The sequence below is a fragment of the Salmo trutta genome, chromosome 31 (genome assembly GCF_901001165.1).
Source record: "Salmo trutta chromosome 31, fSalTru1.1, whole genome shotgun sequence".
Classification (NCBI taxonomy): Eukaryota; Metazoa; Chordata; class Actinopteri; order Salmoniformes; family Salmonidae; genus Salmo; species Salmo trutta.
The window spans coordinates 33440625-33462306 of record NC_042987.1 but is presented as its reverse complement, the minus strand read 5'-3'; the positions used below and the strand labels follow the sequence as shown (position 1 = coordinate 33462306).

General features: G+C 43.1%; 1 protein-coding gene across 4 annotated transcripts in view; it reads left to right on the top strand.

Annotated features, from left to right (window-relative positions):
• Positions 1–6418: 6418 nt before the first annotated feature.
• The window catches only part of LOC115170043 (UDP-N-acetylglucosamine transporter-like), a 40010-nt gene continuing 24746 nt past the window's right edge, over positions 6419–21682 (top strand). For 3 of the 4 annotated variants that reach the window (XM_029726281.1, XM_029726280.1, XM_029726277.1), the window contains exon 1: positions 6419–6792. In XM_029726281.1, coding sequence (XP_029582141.1) covers positions 6790–6792 — 3 coding nt within the window. In that variant the 5' untranslated portion in view covers positions 6419–6789. Of the gene's footprint in view, positions 6793–11197; positions 11228–21682 lie in introns of all 4 variants that reach the window. The other variant, XM_029726278.1, reaches the window with a different exon arrangement.

Genomic DNA, 21682 nt, shown 5'->3' with positions numbered 1-21682 from the left:
ACAGTGTGTTTTAATCAATTATTTGGTGATTATTTAGTTTTATCTAAAAAGGATAAAGTTTTAAATGTTGTTGTAATTTTAACCCCCTTTTCGTGATTACGATCTTGTCTCATCTCTGCAACTCCCCAACGGGCTCGGGAGAGGCGAAGGTTGAGTCATGCGTCCTCCAAAACATCCCGCTCGCTTAACCGGGAAGCTAGCTGCACCAATGTGTCAGAGGAAACACCATTTAACTCACGACCGATGTCAGCCTGCAGGCGCACGGACTGCCACAAGGAATCACTAGAGCGCGATGAGCCAAGTAAAGCCCCCTCAGCCAAACCTTCCCCTAACACGGACGACGCCGGGCCAATTGGGCGGTGCCATATGGGACTCCCGGTCACGGCCGGGATCAAACCCCAGGCTGTGGTGATGCCGCAACATTGCGACGCAGTGCCTTAGACCACTGCGGCACTCGGGAGGCCCACTTTTGAAATGTTTTAAAATGTTTTAAATGCTCCTCTGAGGAGCCTCCACTGATATGTACATACATTTACACTGACTCTACACCCCCGTACACCCACTTACATGCAAGCTGCTGCTACTCTGTTTATCTTACATCCTGTTTCCTAGTCATCTTACCCCTATACATATCTACCTCCATCACCTATACTTACAGTTGAAGTCGGAAGTCTACATACACCTTTAGCTAAATACATTTAAACTCAGTTTTTCACAATTCCTGACATTTAATCCAAGTACAAATTCCCTATTTTAGGTCAGTTAGGATCACCACTTTATTTTAAGAATGACTGAGAACTCAACTCGCTGGTTTGAGCCACAGCATTTTATAGCAAAGTCCATCTTCCTTCAGTTCACATGACACACAACATATGTATGGAATGAAAGATACTTATAATTCACAGCAGACAATATCTGCTGTGTCAACAGTTTTCATTGTGTAGAGACCAGTGTCTGGCTCCCCAGCTCCATACAGGAGCCATGTCTCCCTGGTACCGTATAGAACAGAAACATTAACTCACGCTCTGGAATACGGTATCCCCAAAGACATCGTGAATCTCCAGTCAGTGTTATCTTCCAGAGGCCCACTTTCAGTTCACACAGACACAATAGAGAGTTATAAGAACCCTCTATTCTGTTGCATAAAACAACCATTTGATGCAATAAAGTATTATAACATAGGCTTGTAATTTCCACCATAGGTGTTACCCACTCGTCGACGAATTCTGACAAGGTACCCTGGTCTGCACCCCCTGTATTTCCTTATTTTCTTCATGTGAATGACGGGGATTTGGGTCTTATGATGGGAGCAGCATTATATATTTCGCGTCAGACTCATTAAAGAAAAAACTTTGTCCAGTTCGAGGTGAGTAATCGCTGTTCTGATGTCCAGAAGCTCTTTTCGGTCATAAGAGATGGTAGCATTAACAATAAGTACAAAATAAGTTACAAACAATGTTAAAAAACACACAAAATAGCACAATTGGTTAAGTGCCCGTAAAATGGCAGCCATCCCCTCCAGTGCCATATTGACAAATAAGAAATGCCACATTTGTCACGCCTGCTCACGCTCTCCCTCTCTGGCACTCGAGGGCGCCAGACTACCTTCATTACGCACACCTGTCACTATCGTTACGCTCACCTGCACTTCATCACCGGTCACCATCATGCGCAGCAACGCATCATTGGACTCACCTGGACGTCATTACCTTGTTGATTGCCTCTCCTATATCTGTCTGTTTCTTTGGTTCGATCCCTGTGTCAACATTAATGTTGTTGTGTGTTCCTGTCCAGACACTGTTCTGTCCTGTTCCATGTCCTTAGTTAATTAAATGTCCACTCCCTATACCTGCTTCTCATCTCCAGCGTCATCCCTTACAACATTAACCCTGTCAATAGTTGGAGTAGGATGATTGCAGACTGTCAAGATGTTCATTTTATAGCTCAAACTACATGGCACAAAAATAAATGCAACATGTAAAGTGTTAGTCCCATGTAATAAAAGATCCTAGAATTTTTCCATACATATACATTTGTTTACATCCCTGTGTGCATTTCTTCTTTACCTAGCTAATCCATCCACCTGACAGGTGTGGCATATCAAGAAGCTGATTAAACAGCATGATCATTACAAAGGTGCACCTTGTGCTGGGGACAAAAGGCCACTCTAAAATGTGCAGTTCTGTCACACAACACAATGCCACAGATGTCTCAAAGTTTGAGGGAGTGTGCAATTGACATGCTGAATGTTGGAATGTCCACTAGAGCTGTTGCCAAATAATTGATTGTTAATTTCTCTACCATAAGCCTCACAACTGCAGACCTACGTGTATGGCGTCGAGTGGGTGAAGTTGTGAACAGAGTACTCGCTGGTGGTGGTTGGGTTATGGTATGGGCAGACATAAGCTACGGACAACGAACACAATTGCATTTTATCAATGTCAATCTGAATGCACAGAGATACCGTGACGAGATCCTGAGGCCCATTGTCGTGCCATTCATCTGCCGCCATCACCTCATGTTTCACCATGATTATGCACTGTCCCATGTCTCAAGGATCTGTACACAATTCCTGGAAGCTGAAAATGTCCCAGTTCTTCCATGGCCTGCATACTCACCAGACATGTCACCCATTGAGCATTTTTGGGATGCTCTGGATTGATGTATATGACAGCGTGTTCCGGTTCCTGCCAATATCCAGCAACTTCCCCCAGCCATGGAAGACGAGTGGGACAACATTCCACAGGCCACGATCAACAGCCTGATCAGCTCTATGCAAAGGACATGTGTCACGCTGCATGAGGCAAATGGCGGTCACACCAGATACTGATGGGTTTTCTGATCCACACCCCTACCATTTTTTTTAAAGGTATCTGTATTTCCAGCCATGTGAAATCCAAAGATTAGAATTTATTTCAATTGACAGATTTTCTGAAACTCTGAAATTGTTGCATGTTGCGTTTATATTTTTGTTCATTGTCAATTCCTTTGCTGTGATGATTTATTTAATTCATTATTGTCTTTCACTTTTGTCTCACAACCTATTTAGCTTTACTGTGTTCTTCTCCCATTCATCATCTGGAGGAGAACCATCTTACTGCAGTTTGAACTAGCCCCTGTCATGTCACTATTTAGACATTGGGACCATGTCTTTTCTTTGTGTATTTTGTCTTACACAGTCTAGTGCATTTTAGAGTTGAAGAACACCAACTACAGACACGTGCTTGTTTGTATCACGACACAAGGCGAGACCCAGATGCCACAGGAGGCAGATGGTTTGAGCTCTGGTATTTATTGTAATCCAAGGGAAAGACAAAAGGCAGGTCGGGGACAGGCAAGAGTTCATAGCCAGGCCAGAGTCCAAAACGGTACAGGGGCAGGCAGGCTCAAGGTCAGGGGCAGGCAGGTGGGCTCAGAGTCAGGACAGGAAAGAGTCAAAACCAGGAGGACAAGAAAAAGAGAGACTGGGGAAAAACAGGAGCTGAGAGAAAAATGCTGGTTGACTTGGCAAACAAGACGAACTGGCACGACTGGGGAAAAACAGGAGCTGAGAGAAAAACGCTGGTTGACTTGGCAAACAAGACAAACTGGCACATACAGACAGAAAACACAGGTATAAATACCCAGGGGATAAGTGGGGAAGATGGGCAACACCTAGAGGGAGGTGGAGACAAGCACAAGGACAGGTGAAACAGATCAGGGTGTGACAGTTCGAGCACCTTGAAGACTAAATTCAATGTAGAATCAGTTTAACTGGTGACAAACAGATTATTTTACTATGGTAACATGCAGTGGGGAGAATTCCAATTGTCCCCGTCAGGAGCCAAACTTTTGCCATAAAGTTCTCGTCTCTCGACCACACAATCTTTAGATTGCATTTGGCTAAGGCACTTGTCTCTCTTGAGACACGTGCCTATGTTCTATCTAGTTTTTTGTATTTCTATGTTTAGCTAATTGGGGTTGGACCTTCAATTGGAGGCAGCTGGTTATTGTTGCCTCTGATTGAGGGTCCTATAATTAGGAGTTTGTTTTTCATGGGTTTTTGGTGGGAGATTGTTCTTGTTTAGCTGTTTGCCTGACGAGACTGTCCAGTTCGTTTTGTTTTGTATACGTATGTTGTGTTTTCCTTCTTCACCAAATAAAAAGAAGATGAGTGTACATTTTCCCGCTGCGTCTTGGTTTCTACCCTACGACAACCGTGACAGAATCTCCCACCAACCACGGACCAAGCAGCGAAGGAAGCAGCAACAGAAGGACTGTTGGGAATCATGGACATGGGAGGAAATTCTGGACGGGGCTGGACCATGGCACCAGGCTGGGGAATATCGTCGCCCACTGGAGGAGATAGAGGCAGCCAAGGCCGAGCGGCGCTGGTATGAGGCTTTATATGGGCCGATGTGGAAGCACGAGAGGCACCCCCAATAAAAAAAAAAATTGGGGGGGGGGGGGGGCACACGGGTAGTTTGGCGGGGCCAGGATTGAGCCGCAAGCCAACTCCCCGTGCTTATTATGGGAAGCAACTGGAGGGGAGAGCGCCGGAGTATGCGGGAGTGCGCACAATCTCACCCGTGCGCAAGCACAGTCCGGTGCGAGCGATCCCAGCCCCTCGCATGTGCCGTGCTAGAGTAGGCATCCAGCCTGGAAGGAGGATGCCTGCACAGCGCATCTGGCCACCAGTGCGCCTCCTAGGCCCAGGCTACCCCTACGCCTGCTCTACGCACGGCAACCATCAGGCCTCTGCACAGCCCAGTTCGCCCTGTACCAGCAGTCCGCTTGTGCAGGGCTGCTATTTCCATCCAGCCAGGACGGGTTGTGCAAGAGGTGCGCTCCAGACCTCCAGTACTTACCCATGGCCCGGTATATCCAGTTCTTGCTTCTCGTGCTGACCCTGAGGTGCATATCCGTAGTCTGGCGTCTCCTAAACCAGCACCACGCACCAGGCTTCCAATGGTTCAGCCCAGTCCAACTCGTCCTGTTCCTGCTCCTCGCACTAGCCTTGAGGTGCGTGTATCCAGTCTGGCATCTCCAGTACCAGCCCCACGCATTAGGTTTCCAGTGCATCAGCCCAGTCCCAGTCCAGAGTGTCCGGCCACAGTACCTCGTCCAGAGTGTCCGGCCACAGTACCTCGTCCAGAGTGTCCGGCCACAGTACCTCGTCCAGAGTGTCCGGTAACAGTGTCTAGTCTGGAACCGAGTGAGACGGCCTACAGTCCGGCACCGAGTGAGACGGCCTACAGTCTGGAGCTCCCAGAGTCGGCCTACAGTCCAGAGCTCCCAGAGGACAGTCCAGGGTCTTCAGTGACTGGCCTCTGGCAAAGGTATGCAGTGGGGGTGGTTTGAGCCATGCTTAATAATTCACAAAAAGGATTGTGTGTTCACTTACAAAGTATCTTAGTGAACACAGTGTGCAATATAATGCCTTTTGGGAATAGGTGTGTGAGTGTGTAACCATTCAACTGTGTTCATTGGGTCCTCATTGCTAAACCACTGGAGTGAGAGGGAAACTGTGTGTACGTCCAGGGTTCCTATGAAGACAGAGTGGTTGTGTGTGTGTGTGTGTGTGTGTGTGTTTTTGCGTGTGCACATGCATATGTGTGTGAGGGCGAATGTGTGTACGTGTGTGTGTGTGTATGTGTGAAGGGCGGCTTTCTGGCTACCCGGTGCTCTGACATCCCCACACCCTCCTCCCCTTCCCGGTATACACACACACACACACACACAGAGGGATTGTGTGTCCACGCCCCACAAGCAACAGCTTGAGTGTCTACACAAGGAGGCTAGTGTGTTGTTGCGTTTCTCCCTGCACCCACGTTACCTACTCATTTACCTAACGTAGCAGCCTTAAAATACATGCCTAAAAGTAGATCCCCTTCATACTGGTCTTCACGAATATATCAGTGGTAACATTTTTTTACTTTAAAGGTGTAATATTCAGAAATCGCTACGCCATTTCCTGGTTGCTAAAACCTAATAATTTCTGTCTATGTGAGAAAACAAGCAATAGAGAATAGAGCAATAGAGTGTAGAACATCACTGTACTAAATTTAAACTAATATCTTAGTTTAGATTTATTGTATTTTCAGTTGTTTGAAGCTGGTGTACAAAGCCGAAACCAAAAGACGCAAAAACTTAACTTAAGAACAGGAAGCATAGAAATAGTGCACATAGAACATATCTACAGTGTCTTAGACTTGCTTTCAGTGCAAATGACAGATCTATAACACACATTTCTATGTGAATTTGGACGGGTTGCCCAAAAAGTTACATATTGCAGCTTTAAGGTAATAAGCAGAATCAACCGCAATCCCAAAACAGGTTAGTGAAGGTGCCGATGGGAAAATGCAAAACCGGATGAACAGGAAAAAGTCCTTCCAATCAGATACACATTTATTTGAAGTCACCTGAAGGCACTCAGCAGAAACCCGAATACTGGTGCACAGGAGCCTGAATAAAATTATAAATGCCTTTGCATCGTGTTTATGTGGCAAGTGACAATTAGCTTTTTGAAAGTCCTATATCTTGAAAACTTTATTGCTGAAATGCAAAACATTTTGGGACTGTATCAACAGTGGACTAATAGTTTTTGAGTGGATTATTCCTTTAAGAGCTGTGCCTGCCTGTGAGTGAGCCTATGGCTGGCTCAGTCAGTAGGCGTAACCGTTGACAACTTTCCAGCAATTTGACCTAGCTCTTGCAACATTACTGAATTTGCTTCTGCCTCCTGCCTCTCCAAGGTGACCGGGCGGATTTTACCTCCAGGAGCCACGTTGCCTTCTCAGCCGTCCTGCTATGGTTTGTCTTGTTTTATTGATTGAGGAGGGTTATGAGTTGCTCAGGAAAGGTTAGTTGGATAAATTGGACATGTTAGTGAAAGCACATTGTGGTCTTTTCTTGGTCTTGAGACTAAGGGGACTTTGGCTGTTATGTGTGTAGGAGGTTCAGTAAAGGCATTGTCAGTAATATTAAGCTTTATATTTCAGACAGGCTAGTCCGGTCATCTTGGTTGTCTTATCTGTATTTCGGCATTGTCAGTGTATTAGTAGCAGTAGCGTGTGTGGTTAAAATCAGTGGTGAAGTCAAGCCAGAAAAAAAAGCCATATTACAAAAGTATTAAGCCCCCTTGACTTTTTCCAGATTTTGTAACGTTACAGCCTCAGCGATCTACACACAATACCCTAAAATAACAAAGTGAAAACAGGTTTTCAGAAATGTTTGCATATTTATTAAAAATAAAAAACCGATACCTTATTTACATAAGTATTCAGACCTTTTGCTATGAGACTCGAAATTGAGCTCAGGTGCATCCTGTTTCCATTGATTATCCTTGAGATGTTTCTACAACTTGGCTGGAGTCGAACTGTTGTAAATTCAATTGATTGGACATGTTTTGGAAAGGCAGACGCCTGTCTATATAAGGTCCAACAGTTGACAGAGCATGTCAGAGCAAAAACCAAGCCCTGAGGTCGAAGGAATTGTCCGTAGAGCTCCGAGACAGGATTGTGTTGAGGCACAGATCTGGAGAAGGGTACCAACACATTTCTGAAGCATTGAAGGTCCCCAAGAACACAGTGGCCTCCATCATTCTTAAATGGAAGAAGTTTGGAACCACCAAGACTCTTCCTAGAGCTGGCCGCCCAGCAAAACTGAGCAGTCGGGGGAGAAGGGCCTTGGTCAGGGAGGTGACCAAGGACCCGATGGTCACTCTGACTGAGCTCTAGAGTTCCTCTGTGGAGATGGGAGAACCTTCCAGAAGGAGAACCATCTCTGCAGCACTCCACCAATCAGGCCTTTATGGTAGAGCGGCCAGACAGAAGCCACTCCTCAGTAAAATGCACATGACAGCCTGCATGGAGTTTGCCAAAAGGCACCTAAAGGCGCTCAGACTATGAGGAAACAAGATTCTCTGGTCTGATGAAACCACAATTGAACTCTTTGGCCTGAATGCCAAGCGTCACGTCTGGAGGAAACCTGCCATGTTTTTCAGTGGCAGGGATGTTTTTCAGTGGCAGGGACTTTGAGACTAGTCAGGATCGAGGCAAAGATGAATGGAGCAAGTTCAGATAGATCCTTGATGAAAACCTGCTCCAGAGTGCTCAGGACCTCAGACTTGGGTGAAGGTTCACCTTCCAACAGAACAACTACCCTAAGCACACAGCCAAGACAACGCAGGAGTGGCTTTGGGACATCTCTCTAAATGTCCTTGAGTGGCCCAGCCAGAGCCTGGACATGGACCCGATCTAACATTTCTGGAGTGAAGCAACGCTCCCCATCTAACCTGGCAGAGCTTGACAGGATCTGCAGAGAAGAATGGGAGAAACTCCCCAAATACAGGTGTGCCAAGCTTGTAGCGTCATGCCCAAGAAGACTCAATGCTGTAATTGCTGCCAAAGGTGCTTCAACAAAGTACTGAGTAAAGGGTCTGAATACTTATGTAAATGTAATATTCCATTTGTTTATATTTTTGTTTGCAAAAAATTTAAATAAACTGTTTTTGCTTTGTCATTACAGGGTATTGTGTGTAAATTGAGGATGGAAAAAAACAATTGAATCAATTTTAGAATAAGGCTGTAATGTAACAAAATGTGGAAAAAGTCGTAGGGTTTGTATACTTTCTGAAGGCAATGTATATACAAAAGTATGTGGACACCTTTTCAAATTAGTAGATTCGGCCACACCCGTTGCTGACAGGTGTATAAAATCGAGCATGCAGCCATGCAATCCCCATAGACAAACATTGGCAGCAGACTGGCCATACTGAAGAGCTCTGTGACTTTCAACGTGGCACCGTGATACGATGTCACCTTTCCAACAAGTCAGTTTGTCAACTGTAAGTGCAGTTAATGTGAAATGGAAACGTCTAGCAGCAACAACGGCTCAGCCGCGAAATGGTAGGCCACACAAGCTCACAGAACGGGACTGCCGAGTACTGAAGCAAGAAGCAAGTAAATGTCATCTGTCCTTGGTTGCAACACTCAATACCATGTTCCAAACTGCCAATGAAAGCAGCCTCAGCACAATAACTGCTCTTCGGGAGCTTCATGAAATGGGTTTCCATGGCCGTGCAGCCGCAAGATCAGCATATGCAATGCCAAACATTGGCTGAAGTGGTGTAAAGCTCACCGCCATTGGACTCTGGAGCAGTGGAAACCCTGTTCTCTAGAGTGATGAATCATGCTTCACCATCTGGCAATCTGACGGACGATTCTGGGTTTGGCGGATGCCAAGAGAACCCAACCTGCCCCAAAGCATAGTGCCAACTGTAAAGTTTGGTGGCAGTGGAATAGTGGTCTATGGCTGTTTTTCATGGTTCGGGCTAGGCCCCCTAGTTCGAGTGGAGGAAGGGAAATCTTAACGCTACAGCATACAATGGCATTCTAGATGATTCTGTGCTTACAACTTTGTGGCAACAGATTGGGGAAGGCCCTTTCCAGTTTCAGCATGACAATGCCCCAAGCGAGGTCCATACAGAAATGGTTTGTCGAGAATGGTGTGGAAGAAACTTGACTGGCCTGCACAGAGCCCTGACCTCAACCCCATCAAACACCTTTGGAATGTATTGGAACACCGACTGCAAGCCAGGCCTAATCGCCCAACATCAGTGTCCAACCTCACTAATGCTCTTGTGGCTGAATGGAAGCAAGTCCCCGCAGCAATGGTCCAACACAGTGGAAAACCTTCCTAGAACAGTGGAGACTGTTATAGCAGCAAAGGGTGGACCAACTCCATATTTATGCCCATGATTTTGGAATGAGATGTTCGACAAGCAGGTGTCCACATACTTTTGGTCAGGTAGTGTATTTGATCGTATACAAATTTGTGTGTATATGTGTTGTGATAATTGTGGTGTTTGCTCTATAAATCCTGTTATATCACAGTCACTAGGCATATGAACTATATGCCTAAGGCCGAGACAATAAGAAGACACAGTGGCAGAATAAATTCAACCACAACTTTGTTTCATCACAAAACTGGATAACAACCTCTGTCCAGTGAAGTTCACAAAGCATATTGCATGTAACAGACCTACAGCATGGTGAAGCAGGCTAAAGTTTCAGACATTTTCAGACCACTAAACAACTATTGATTTAGAACCACAGAGAGTTACCGCAAATCACAAAGAAAACAGGAGATGCCTCCACTATTCCAGCATCATTTCAACTACAACATTATAAAAATCACCTCTGTTTAGTCTAATACAGTGACAACTAAAAGATAAAACAAATTGAGTCCAATCAACGTAAACTGAATATGATGTGGCTGTCCATGGTTCTGATTGTGTGTGTGTGCGTTCTTGCAAGTAGAAAAAAACATGGAACCCTACTTGTAGAGAAACGCCAATACCATCCTCCTCTCTTTTATGTTGACATATTGGTCTATGACTCTGTCAATCAATTCAAGTTGTTTCTGTGATAGGAGTGAAGCCAAATCCAAACTGTTTTCCCTTGACACTTTTTTTTGGTGCGCCAGGACCATTTACAGTTGAGCTCACTCAGTTTAGCTTGACGCTGATTGGCTATTATTTAACAGAAAAAATTGTCAAGGGAGGCCAAATGCTCGTTGGCTTCCTTTTTATTCAATGCTACAGGCGGCAACAATGTCATACTCTTTACGACCAGACAGCATCACATAGATGGCATACAGAGACAGAGGGGTGCTGTTTCGCTCGCTCGGATGCTTTCCCCGGTGAGATGCATTCAGCCTCATGCGCAGAAGAGATTGATTGTTATGATATGTACATTGCCATTTGTGCCGGTATTTCAAGTTAACATGTTGTCTGTCCTGGTCCGAGATCTGATTGTACTTTTGCCTAATCCTTTTTTATTGTCAAGCCAAATGTTTTGCATGACAATTCCATAAGGAGTTGACAAGAGAGCAGAAACACCAGATTGCAACCAGGCTAGTCTCTGTTCTATTTCTGATATCAAACTTTTTGGGCATTCATGTGGCGGCTCCCGAGTGGTGCAGCGGTCTAAGGTACTGCATTTCAGTGCTAGAGGTGTCACTACAGACCCTGGTTCGATTCCAGGCTTTATCATAACCGGTTGTGATTGGGATTCCCATAGGGCGGCGCACAATTGTCCCAGCGTCGTCTGGGTTAGGTTTTGGCCGGGATAGTCCGTCATTGTTAATAAGAATTTGTTCTTAACTGACTTGCCTAGTTAAATAAATACATGTGTATTGCTTTCTTGTGTTCCAGGTGTGTGGGTTAGATCTCTGCATGCTGATGGTATGTGTTAATAACTGTGTAAGGCCTGAATACAATTGATTGTTAGTCATCCCACATCGGGGTGGGGCCATAATTGCGAACATTAGAAAAACGTGGAGTTTATTTGGATAGTCCCAAGTAGATGCTCTGTAGAATGTCATGATATCAACAAACGATCTGTTAGGGTAAGAGTTACGGTTTGGGTAAGGGCACTCCAGTCTCATTTTCACCTCATTTAACACCTGATTTACTTAAGGCAAATCTCAATAGGTGGTCAAGGTAAGTCATGTAATAGCACATGTGTGCTTTACTCCTTTCCCCTTTTGTTCTCTATTGTTCCTCAAGTAAGGGGGAGGCTGATGACATCACCAATTTCCATCAGACCAACTCCTTGAATGCCCTACTCCTTTAAGTTTGTAGTTGTGTCTAAAAAAAACACTGTTTTGCTGAAAATATACAGTACCGGTCAAAGGTTTGGACACACCTACTCATTCCAGGGTTTTTCTTTATTTTTACTATTTTCTACATTGTAGAATAATAGTGAAGACATCACAACTATGAAATAACACATATGGAATCATCTAGTAAAATATATTTTAGATTCTTCAAAGTAGCCACCCTTTGCCTTGATGACAGCTTTGCACACTCTTGGCATTCTCTCAACCAGCTTCATGAGGTAGTCACCTACCTCAATTAACAGGGAGTTGAGGGAGTCTCTGCCAACAACACAGGTGTCACAAGTGTTTACTTGTGTCACATGATACTCTTTTGTTCGGAGGTCTTGCTTGACAAGCTGTGAAAATAGCAAGTGAACAGTGAATTCAATTATTTTTGGAAGTCGCTAAACCATTGCAATCCCATTGCTTGACATATTATGATACCACCATTCCTCCTTCTGGTAGGTCCCGGCATCTGTTCATGACCAGAGAATCAGCCTGGCACCCAACTGTGCACTTTGTCTAATAGAAAAACAGGGTCATCATCCCTTAATTATTAACATAATGTAGCTTGAGAAATAACAATCTTGTTTGGGAGATAATTCTATGCTTCAGAGATGTAGACTGACTGGCTCCAGATTGGAGTCAGGCCGGTGACGTCATTACACTATGTAACCAACTGTGACATGTTCGCTATGGCCCTGAGTTGGTTTGGGTTTGTTGCTGCTAGGTAGTACACTCTTATAGTCAGATATAAGTTAGCTTGTACCACAATTGCTGCATCCAATATTTATTTGTGCCCTGAACATGGGTTGCACCTCGGGGGCTAATGTGACTGTTTCGTCCCAAATAAATAAATAATACTGTTTTTATTGTCACATACACAAGATAGCTGCAGTGAAATGTGTTATTTTACAGCGTCGGCCATAGTAGTAGAGTGTCCCTGAAGTAAATTATGGTTAAGTGCCATGCTGAAGGGCACATTGACATTTTTCACCTTGTCGGCTTGGGTATTTCAACCGGTGACCTTTGGGTTACTGGCCCCACGCTCTAACCAAGGGGTATCAAACATATGGCCAGGGGGTCCAATCCTGTAAAAAAAAAAAAAACATGAAATCATAATAGTAATACAAAACATTGTGGAGGGAAATGAACTCAATATACTTTAAAATGACTAAAACCAAATCGGAACTGTGTAGAAATAATAATGGACATAAATTCATACAGTTTCTTGACTGTCCAGCTCGCTAATAATCCGTAGACAGTCAGGGAGTGTAAAAAATGTAAAAAATTATTTTTTGCAAATTTTTATGGCAAGGGAAATATTACAAAAATTCAGTCCGGTCCCTCTGGACCTCGTTGAAGACCGAATGCGGCCCCTGGGGCAAATGGAGTTCGACACCCCTGCTCTAATTACTAGGCTACCTTATAACTTATTGTGTCATGGAAATACGATGGCATCGCTAAAGTAGGCAAATAATTAGTAGGAAACAACTTTGCCATATTATGCTGTTGTCAAATTGACTTTAAAGAGATGGCAATGTTGCCATTACTGTTACTAGTAAAGTTTGTCAAAAATAGCTAGTAATGGTAATGTTAGCTAGCTAAAATACGGTGGTCCCCTCAATCTTAGTTAGCTGGCTAAAGTTATATTGCCTCTACAGTCAATCTGGCGACATCACAATCATGACTAAATGTTTTCCTACTAATTATTTGCCTTCTTTTGAAAGGTCATTGTGTCATCCAAGACTTAAAATATATATATATTTCACCTTTATTTACCCAGGTAAGCTAGTTGAGGGTTGGTAGGATGGTCAGTTTTACTAGGGTAAGTTTGGCGGCGTGAGTGAAGGAGGCTTTGTTGCGAAATATAAAGCCGATTCTAGATTTGATTTTGAATTGGAGATGTTTGATATGAGTCTGGAAGGAGAGTTTACAGTCTAGCCAGACACCAAGGTACTTGTAGTTGTCCACGTATTCTAGGTCAGAACCGTCCAGAGTAGTGATGCTGGTCGGGCGGGGGGGTGCGGGCAGCGAACGGTTGAAGAGCATGCATTTAGTTTTACTTGCGTTTAAGAGCAGTTGGAGGCCACGGAAGGAGTGTTGTATGGCATTGAAGCTCGTTTGGAGGTTAGTTAAGTGTCCAAAGAAGGGCCTAATCCGAGTTGTATTGAGGTAGGCTAACGTTAGCCAGCTATGCTAGCGATGATAATGATTATCAAAATATACATAGCCAGATACATAAACAGCAGTCTATGGTCTAGCTACCGATATACTCCCCACCATTGGGGACCAACGAACTCCAACCACCTAAACCGCACGGTAGGGTCCTTCAGCAGGGCATGCAAACAAACCATAGTTGGTGGTACATCCTGCTGGAAGCATGCATTGTTGAACCGGAGAGGGCTTTTCAGTCTCAAACGGCCTTGATCCTTTGAACACGTTGGGGGCGATGAAACAATGGAGCCCCATTCAATGAAGGGAAGTGAAGTGGGCGGAAGGGTGATTTCCACGTGGAGCTTGGCAAAAGGGAGCATGAATTGTTGACATAATTGTAATCCAAACCTCACCTTAATACATCTAGATGTTTCGCTAGCGGAACGCCTCACCAATATCCAATGGTAGCGCCTGGCGCGAAATACGAAAAACCTTAAAAATGCTATAATTTCAATTTCTCAAACATATGACTATTTTACACCATTTTAAAGACAAGACTCTCCTTTATCTAACCACATTGTCCGATTTCAAAAAGGCTTTACAACGAAAGCAAAACATTAGATTATGTCAGGAGAGTACCCAGCCAGAAATAATCACACACCCATTTTTCAAGCTAGCATATAATGTCACAAAAACCAAAACCACAGCTAAATGCAGCACTAACCTTTGATGATCTTCATCAGATGACACTCCTAGGACATTATGTTATACAATACATGCATGTTTTGTTCAATCAAGTTCATATTTATATCAAAAACCAGCTACATTAGCATGTGACGTTCAGAACTAGCATTCCCACCGAAAACTTCCGGTGAATTTACTAAATTACTCACGATAAACGTTCACAAAAAACATAACAATTATTTGAAGAATTATAGATACAGAACTCCTTTATGCAATCGCGGTGTCCGATTTTAAAATAGCTTTTCGGTGAAAGCACATTTTGCAATATTCTGAGTAGATAGCCCGGCCATCATGGCTAGCTATTTTGACACCCACCAAGTTTGGCACTCACCAAACTCTGATTTACTATAAGAAAAATTGGATTACCTTTGCTGTTCTTCGTCAGAATGCACTCCCAGGACTTCTACTTCAACACCCAATGTTGTTTTGGTTCCAAATAATCCATAGTTATATCCAAATAGCTGCGTTTTGTTCTTGCGCTCAAGACACTATCCGAAGGGTGGCGCGCCGGCGCGTATCGTGACAAAAAAATGTCAAAATATTCCATTACCGTACTTCGAAGCATGTCAAACACTGTTTAAAATCAATTTTTATGCGATTTTTCTCGTAAAATACCGATAACATTCCAACCGGGAGTCGTCACATGCATGCGCGCCAGTGTCATTGTTCTCAGAACGACCACTTTCCAAAAGCCCTACTGTTTCTCGCCCAGGGACTGCAGAGTTATCATTCCACGTTCTGGCGCCTTCTGAGAGCCTATGGGAGCCTTAGAAAATGTCACGTTACAGCAGAGATCCTCTATTTTCGATAAAGAGGCTATAGAAGGCCAAGAAATGGTCAGAGAGGGCGCATCCTGTATGGAATCTTCTCAGGTTTTGGCCTGCCATATGAGTTTTGTTATACTCACAGACACCATTCAAACAGTTTTAGAAACTTTAGGGTGTTTTCTATCCAAATCAAATAATTATATGCATATTCTAGTTTCTGGGCAGGAGTAATAACCAGATTAAATCGGGTACGTTTTTTATCCGGCCGTGAAAATACTGCCCCCTATCCTAAACAGGTTAATTTACTTGCTGTGACGCACTCAGGTTCCAAACTCTGTGTCAGGCAATACTGACTTCATGACCAAAATTATCCAATTGACACTTTGTAGTCAATTTTGACTCTAGAATAAATGTTTCTGACTCATATTGATGACACACAGGCTGTTTCCAAAGGGATTAGTTGGTTTTTAGGGGCAGTTGTTCTTTAAACCTCTAAATTCAAGGTTTACTTTTGTTCTCCTTTACTTGGTCTGTCTCAAGTGTAGAGTGCCCATAATGCATTATCATCACATCCTTGACTAGACTAGTTATTAGCGTTGCCTTAGACAAAATTCATAAGACTAGTTTTCTCATATAACTAAATCCCAAAGTATTTGCTTATCCGTTTCACATACGTCCATGTGCTTTTACGGAGAAAATATAAATGAGATCTGTACAATATCCAAGTAAATGCCAATAGAAAAAAATCGCAAACAAATGCAGCTAGTGTATTGTCCAGGTTCAATGCTTGACGTGACTCAGTTGGCTGAAGCTGGCTAGCTAGCTAGTAAGTGACAAGAACGTTATTGATTCTATTTAGAATGGACGACCAGTCCTTTTGCATAGCCAGTATGGAAAAATAATTAATGACTTGGTCGCGCCTGTAGCAACGTGACCAAAATAACAAACAAGCAGATTTTTATCTGAACTATATCTTCTGGTGAAAGAATGAAATTGTATGGCGTGTGAGGCAGTGTTATATCTTGAATACAGTCCCAGGTAAATGGGTTGACAACACCATTTACCTGTGATTGTATTCATGATACAGCACTGCCTATTGTATTACTTAGTTCTAAAAAGTTCTGCCTACAATAATTTCTTGATTCAACAGTTAGAGTGAATTCGAAATAAGTGGGGAACTTTTTCATTTCTGTCTTCTGTAACCTCTTTCAACATCTAGCCCAACACATGATACATTTCTGAAATTTCTGATACTTAAGTATATTTAAAAACAAATACTTTTACACTTTTTTAAGTATTATTTTAATGTGTGACTTTCACTTTTACTTAGATACCTTAATAGAAAGTTACTCATGCTTTTACTCAAGTATGACAGTTGGGTACTTTTTCCACCACGACCAGATTCAAACCGTTTAAGCGCCTCCCTTCCATTCACCGGATGGCTGGACCAATCAGTGTCCTCTGATAATCTGTGTGGGTGGTTTAGTTGATGACAACATCGAAGTCGAAAATCATAACAACAATGAGGAGCAAATGTAATGAGATAACAATGAGGCCAGAGATAGCCAGACTTGTAAATTGGGCTACGGAACAGAAGTTGGGTTTTCTGAAAAACACAATCAGTGCGTGCTCTGCAAGCCATACAGCGGATGAAGGTGCACCAAGAGTGTGGTGAATGGATAGACATGGTTATGGACAGCAAGGAAGAAGAAGCACCATGCGTCTTAGGACAAGTCGAATTGTGACTTGCTTTCCTCTCCGGAGCAGAGCACCCTTGAAAGGAGTGGTAACTGGAGAAGCGTTAAGTCTGTGACATCCACCGTTTGGTGCGACGCAGACCAGGTGGAGAGCGTGGTGAAACTGAGAAGATACTGTCTGTACTACTGAGTTTTGATGCAGAGTCTTTACCAGATAAAGTCAAGTTATGATGTGTCAGTTATCCCGTGAGAGCTTTTGTCCCGAATCCATTATAGTGTTTTAGGTGTCAAGCTTATGGTCATGTGGAAGCAGTGTGTACGAGGGAGATTTTTAGATGTGAGAAGTGTGCAGGAGGACATGAGACAAAGGAATGTGTAGTATCGTTAGGAAACTGTGTGTATGTAAACTATAGGGGTAGCCATGGTGCTGGAGATCTGAGGTGTCCGATGAGAGAAATGCAGGTTGAGATTGCCAGGATCAGAGTAGTACAGAAGGTGTCGTATGTTGAGGCAGTGAAGAGAGTAGTAGAGGAAGATGGGTCCAGGGTGAGGGATCCTAAGAAGACAATAAGAGGATCTTTGTTATTAGGCCGAGGCCAATAGAGTGTGATAGTATGGTGTTTTTTTGGCGTTCATGGCCATGGTTGTCAATTGTACCACAGGAATGTAACGTAAATCACAGAGGATAGATGTTGTGGTGGCAGCTGCAGAGAAGTACTTGTGTGTACGAGATTTTACTGCAGAAGAGTTACAAGATGTTTTGAACGATAGTGTCCCGTCCTCCCAGGCTGCTGGCCTGGAGTAGGATCAGATGGGCCAAAGTAGTGGAATAGTGGTGAGGTTGTAATGGGTGTAGGGTTAGTTAATATAGTGGTGAGGTTTTAATGGGTGCAGGGTTAGTTAATATAGTGGTGAGGTTGTAATGGGTGCAGGGTTAGTTAGTATAGTGGTGAGGTTTTAATGGGTGCAGGGTTAGTTAGTATAGTGGTGAGGTTTTAATAGGTGCAGGGTTAGTTGGTATAGTGGTGAGGTTTTAATGGGTGCAGGGTTAGTTAGTATAGTGGTGAGGTTTTAATGGGTGCAGGGTTAGTTGGTAGGGCAATTCATATTACAAAATAGTAGGCTGATACACAACCAATACAGTAGGTGGTGGCATGCACATATAACATTTGTTTGCGGACCGCAATAATACCAAAGAGGAAGAGGAGGTTGGTGTTGATGCTTCCATAGGAGCAGTTATATCAGAACTGGAGGGCATACCTTCATTGATATAACAGCAAATAACTGCATTGAAGGCTTTTCTCGGGGGAGATGATGTTTTTGCTTTCTTCTCCTGACTTGGTTCGCCAAGAGCTTGATTTACCAGCTAGCTCCACTGGTAGTCAAGAAAATGGGATTCTCGTTGTTGTGTTGCCATTAGTTTCCCTACATGGATGACCAGATCAGAGAGGCTGTGAAGCTGGAGATCACTGTGATGCAGCTCGGTATTATCTTTTTTGCACCATTGGTTAGAGCCTGTAAGTAAGCATTTCACTGGACGGTCTACACCTGTTTTATTCGGCGCACGTGACAAATAAACTTTGATTTGATATTAATAATGACCCGGACATCCTCCATGGATGTTGCCAGGTTGTTTTTCGGTATCCCAGAGTCTTGGTGGCTGAACGACAAGTGACAGAATATGGCATCAACAGTGTATGGAGAAAACCTAATGGGGATGGTGGTGGAAGAGGTTCACATCACATAAAATGGTAAATATAACTACATCATTTGAATGAGTTGCGCTATGTTGTACATTAATTGTACTCTGCTAGCTATAGTGCATAAGTAAAAATGAAATGTCCAACATATCTGAAAACGTATTCTTATTCTAGAAAACAATGAGATACTTTACAATTGGTTTACCATGTTATTATGTTATATTGTAATGTTATTGAAATATCATAGCTCTTTTGTCGTGTCGATTGCATTAAGAAACATGTGTACTTTTTTTCAATTTGTCTCAACAAGATGTCCCAGACTGTTTCATTCCCAACAAGATGTCCCAGACTGTTTCATTCCCAACAAGATGTCCCAGACTGTTTCATTCCCAACAAGATGTCCCAGACTGTTTCACGGCAGTAGCAGTTCACCTTATGTGAAGAGGAGCTGGCTGCATGCCTCTGTGTCACAAATTGTGGACAGATTCGTCACGTTTGGTGACATCACTGACATTGCAACCGGCGTCAGAAATACATCCATGGGCCAACCTCTACAGAGGAAGCATCTCCCATGCCATATGCCAGGTTGCAGAAATGACTACACATACAAAGTAAAGCAAGGGAGAACCTTGAGAAAAAAACATCATGACTTGGTAGTACAGTGTCAGATGCATCCAGGGGTGTAATCATTATGCCGATTCTGTTGCAAAACGTTTCATCTGTTGCAAAACCGTTGACTCCAAACTGAAAACGCAAATGAGAGATATACGGTGTCCGTCATGAATACACCCAGGTCTAGTGAGGGGGACCTAAAAAAATAACATACTGAAGCAAGACTGTAGCTCTGTTGTTCTACAAGGCCTATGGTCCTAGCCAATATGCCTACAGCGCCCTTCTACTGACCTTGTAAGTTATTGCCACTCTTTCCTCACGGTTGGCACAGAGTCTTACCTGGACCAGGTTTTGGAATGGGAAGGGAAAGAATATACCCCTTGACTTACACCTGGGACACCTCAACTTCTTCAAGTCATTTTTGAAGGGTCCAACCATGACAGAGGAAGCAGCAGACAGGATTACCAAGTCCATTAGTGTCTTAATTTAGATTTATTAGGATAACAATTAGCCGACGCCAATGGTAACAGCTAGTCTTACTGGGGTCCGACACATAACGAAAAAGACATTACAGACAAAAGACTTTACAATTTACACACATTTAAAAACATGAACATGTAGTGTGTGTACATCTATCAGTTCCACATACATGTCAGTACATACACACAACAAGTAGGTCACATGGGGGAGAGGCGTTGTGCTGTGAGGTGTTGCTTTATTTGTTTTTTTTAAACCAGGTTTGTTGTTCACTTGTGCTATATAAGATGGAAGGGAGTTCCATGCACTCATGGCTCTGTATAATACTGTACGTTTTCTTGAATTTCTTCTGGACCTTGGGACTGTGAAAAGACCCCTGGTGGCATGTCTGGTTGGGTAAGTGTGTGTGTAAGTTGACTATGCAAACAATTTGGAATTTCCAACACATTAATGTTTCTTATAAAAACTATAAGTTTTTCCTCAACTTACTTTTTTGCAAACCCTCTTATCCAGAGCGACTTAAAGTAGTCAGTCATACATTTTCTTTAATTCTGTTCACCCAGGGGAATCAAACCCACAACCCTGGGGTTGCAAGTACCATGCGCTACCAACTGAGCTACACAGGACTGGCATGCATACCATTAATATTATCCCTCTGATTACAATGAAGAACAAGACGTGCCACTCTGTTCTGGGCCAGCTGCAGCTTAACTAGGTCTTTCTTTGCAGCACTTAACCATATGACTGGACAATAATCAAGATAAGATCAAACTGGAGCCTGCAGGACTTGCTTTTATACAAAATACAATGCTCTTAGTTTTAGAGATGGTCAGGAAAAGTTTATTTCTGGCCAACCATTTCAAAACAGACTGCAAATCTTTATTAAGGCTTTCAGTGTGTGGTTTCTGATGCGTATATGTTTGAATCATCAGCATACAAGGACACACATGCTTTGTTTAATGCCAGTGGCAGGTCATTGGTAAAAATAGAAAAGAGTAGAGAGCCTAGAGAGCTGCCCTGTGCTACACCACACTTTACATGTTTGACATTAAAGTAGCTTCCATTAAAGAAAACCCTCTGAGTTCTATTAGATAGATGCTGTAGCTCTGAATCCATGATATGGCAGAGGTTGAAAAGCCATAACACATACGTTTTCTCAACAACAGGTTATGGTCAATATTATCGAAGTCTGCACTTAAATCTAATAGTACAGCTCCCACAATCTTCTTATCAATTTCTTTCAACCAATCATCAGTAATTTGTGTCAGTTCAGTACATGTTGGGTGTCCTTCCCTATAAGCATGCTGAAAGTTCTCAATTTGCAGAAAGTCAGCCAGTCAGATGTACAGCCAGACTTATTAGCCACTCCTTTTGCCCCATCTCTTTCTACCATACAGTTTTTCAATTCCTCATCAATCAATGGAGCCTTAACAGTTTTAACAGTCAATTTCTTAACGGGTGCATGTTTATCAATAATTGGAAGAAGCAATTTCATAAATTCATCAAGTGCAGCATCTGGATGCTCCTTATTGATCACATCAGACCAACAAATACTATTAACATCATCTACATAAGAGTCACTGCAAAATTGTTTGTATGATCTCTTATACACTATTTTAGGCTCAGCTTTTGGAACTTTGGCTTTCCTGGATATAGCCACTATATTGTGATCACTACATCCAATGGGTACGGATACAGCTTTAGAACAAAGTTCTACAGTATTAGTAAAAATGTGATCAATACATGTGGATGATCTTGTTCCTGTAGTGTTTGTAAACACCCTGGTAGGTTGATTAATAACCTGAACAAGATGACAGGCACTGATTACAGTGAGAAGCTTCCTCTTGAGTGGACATCTTTGATGCAAACCAGTCAATATTCAGGT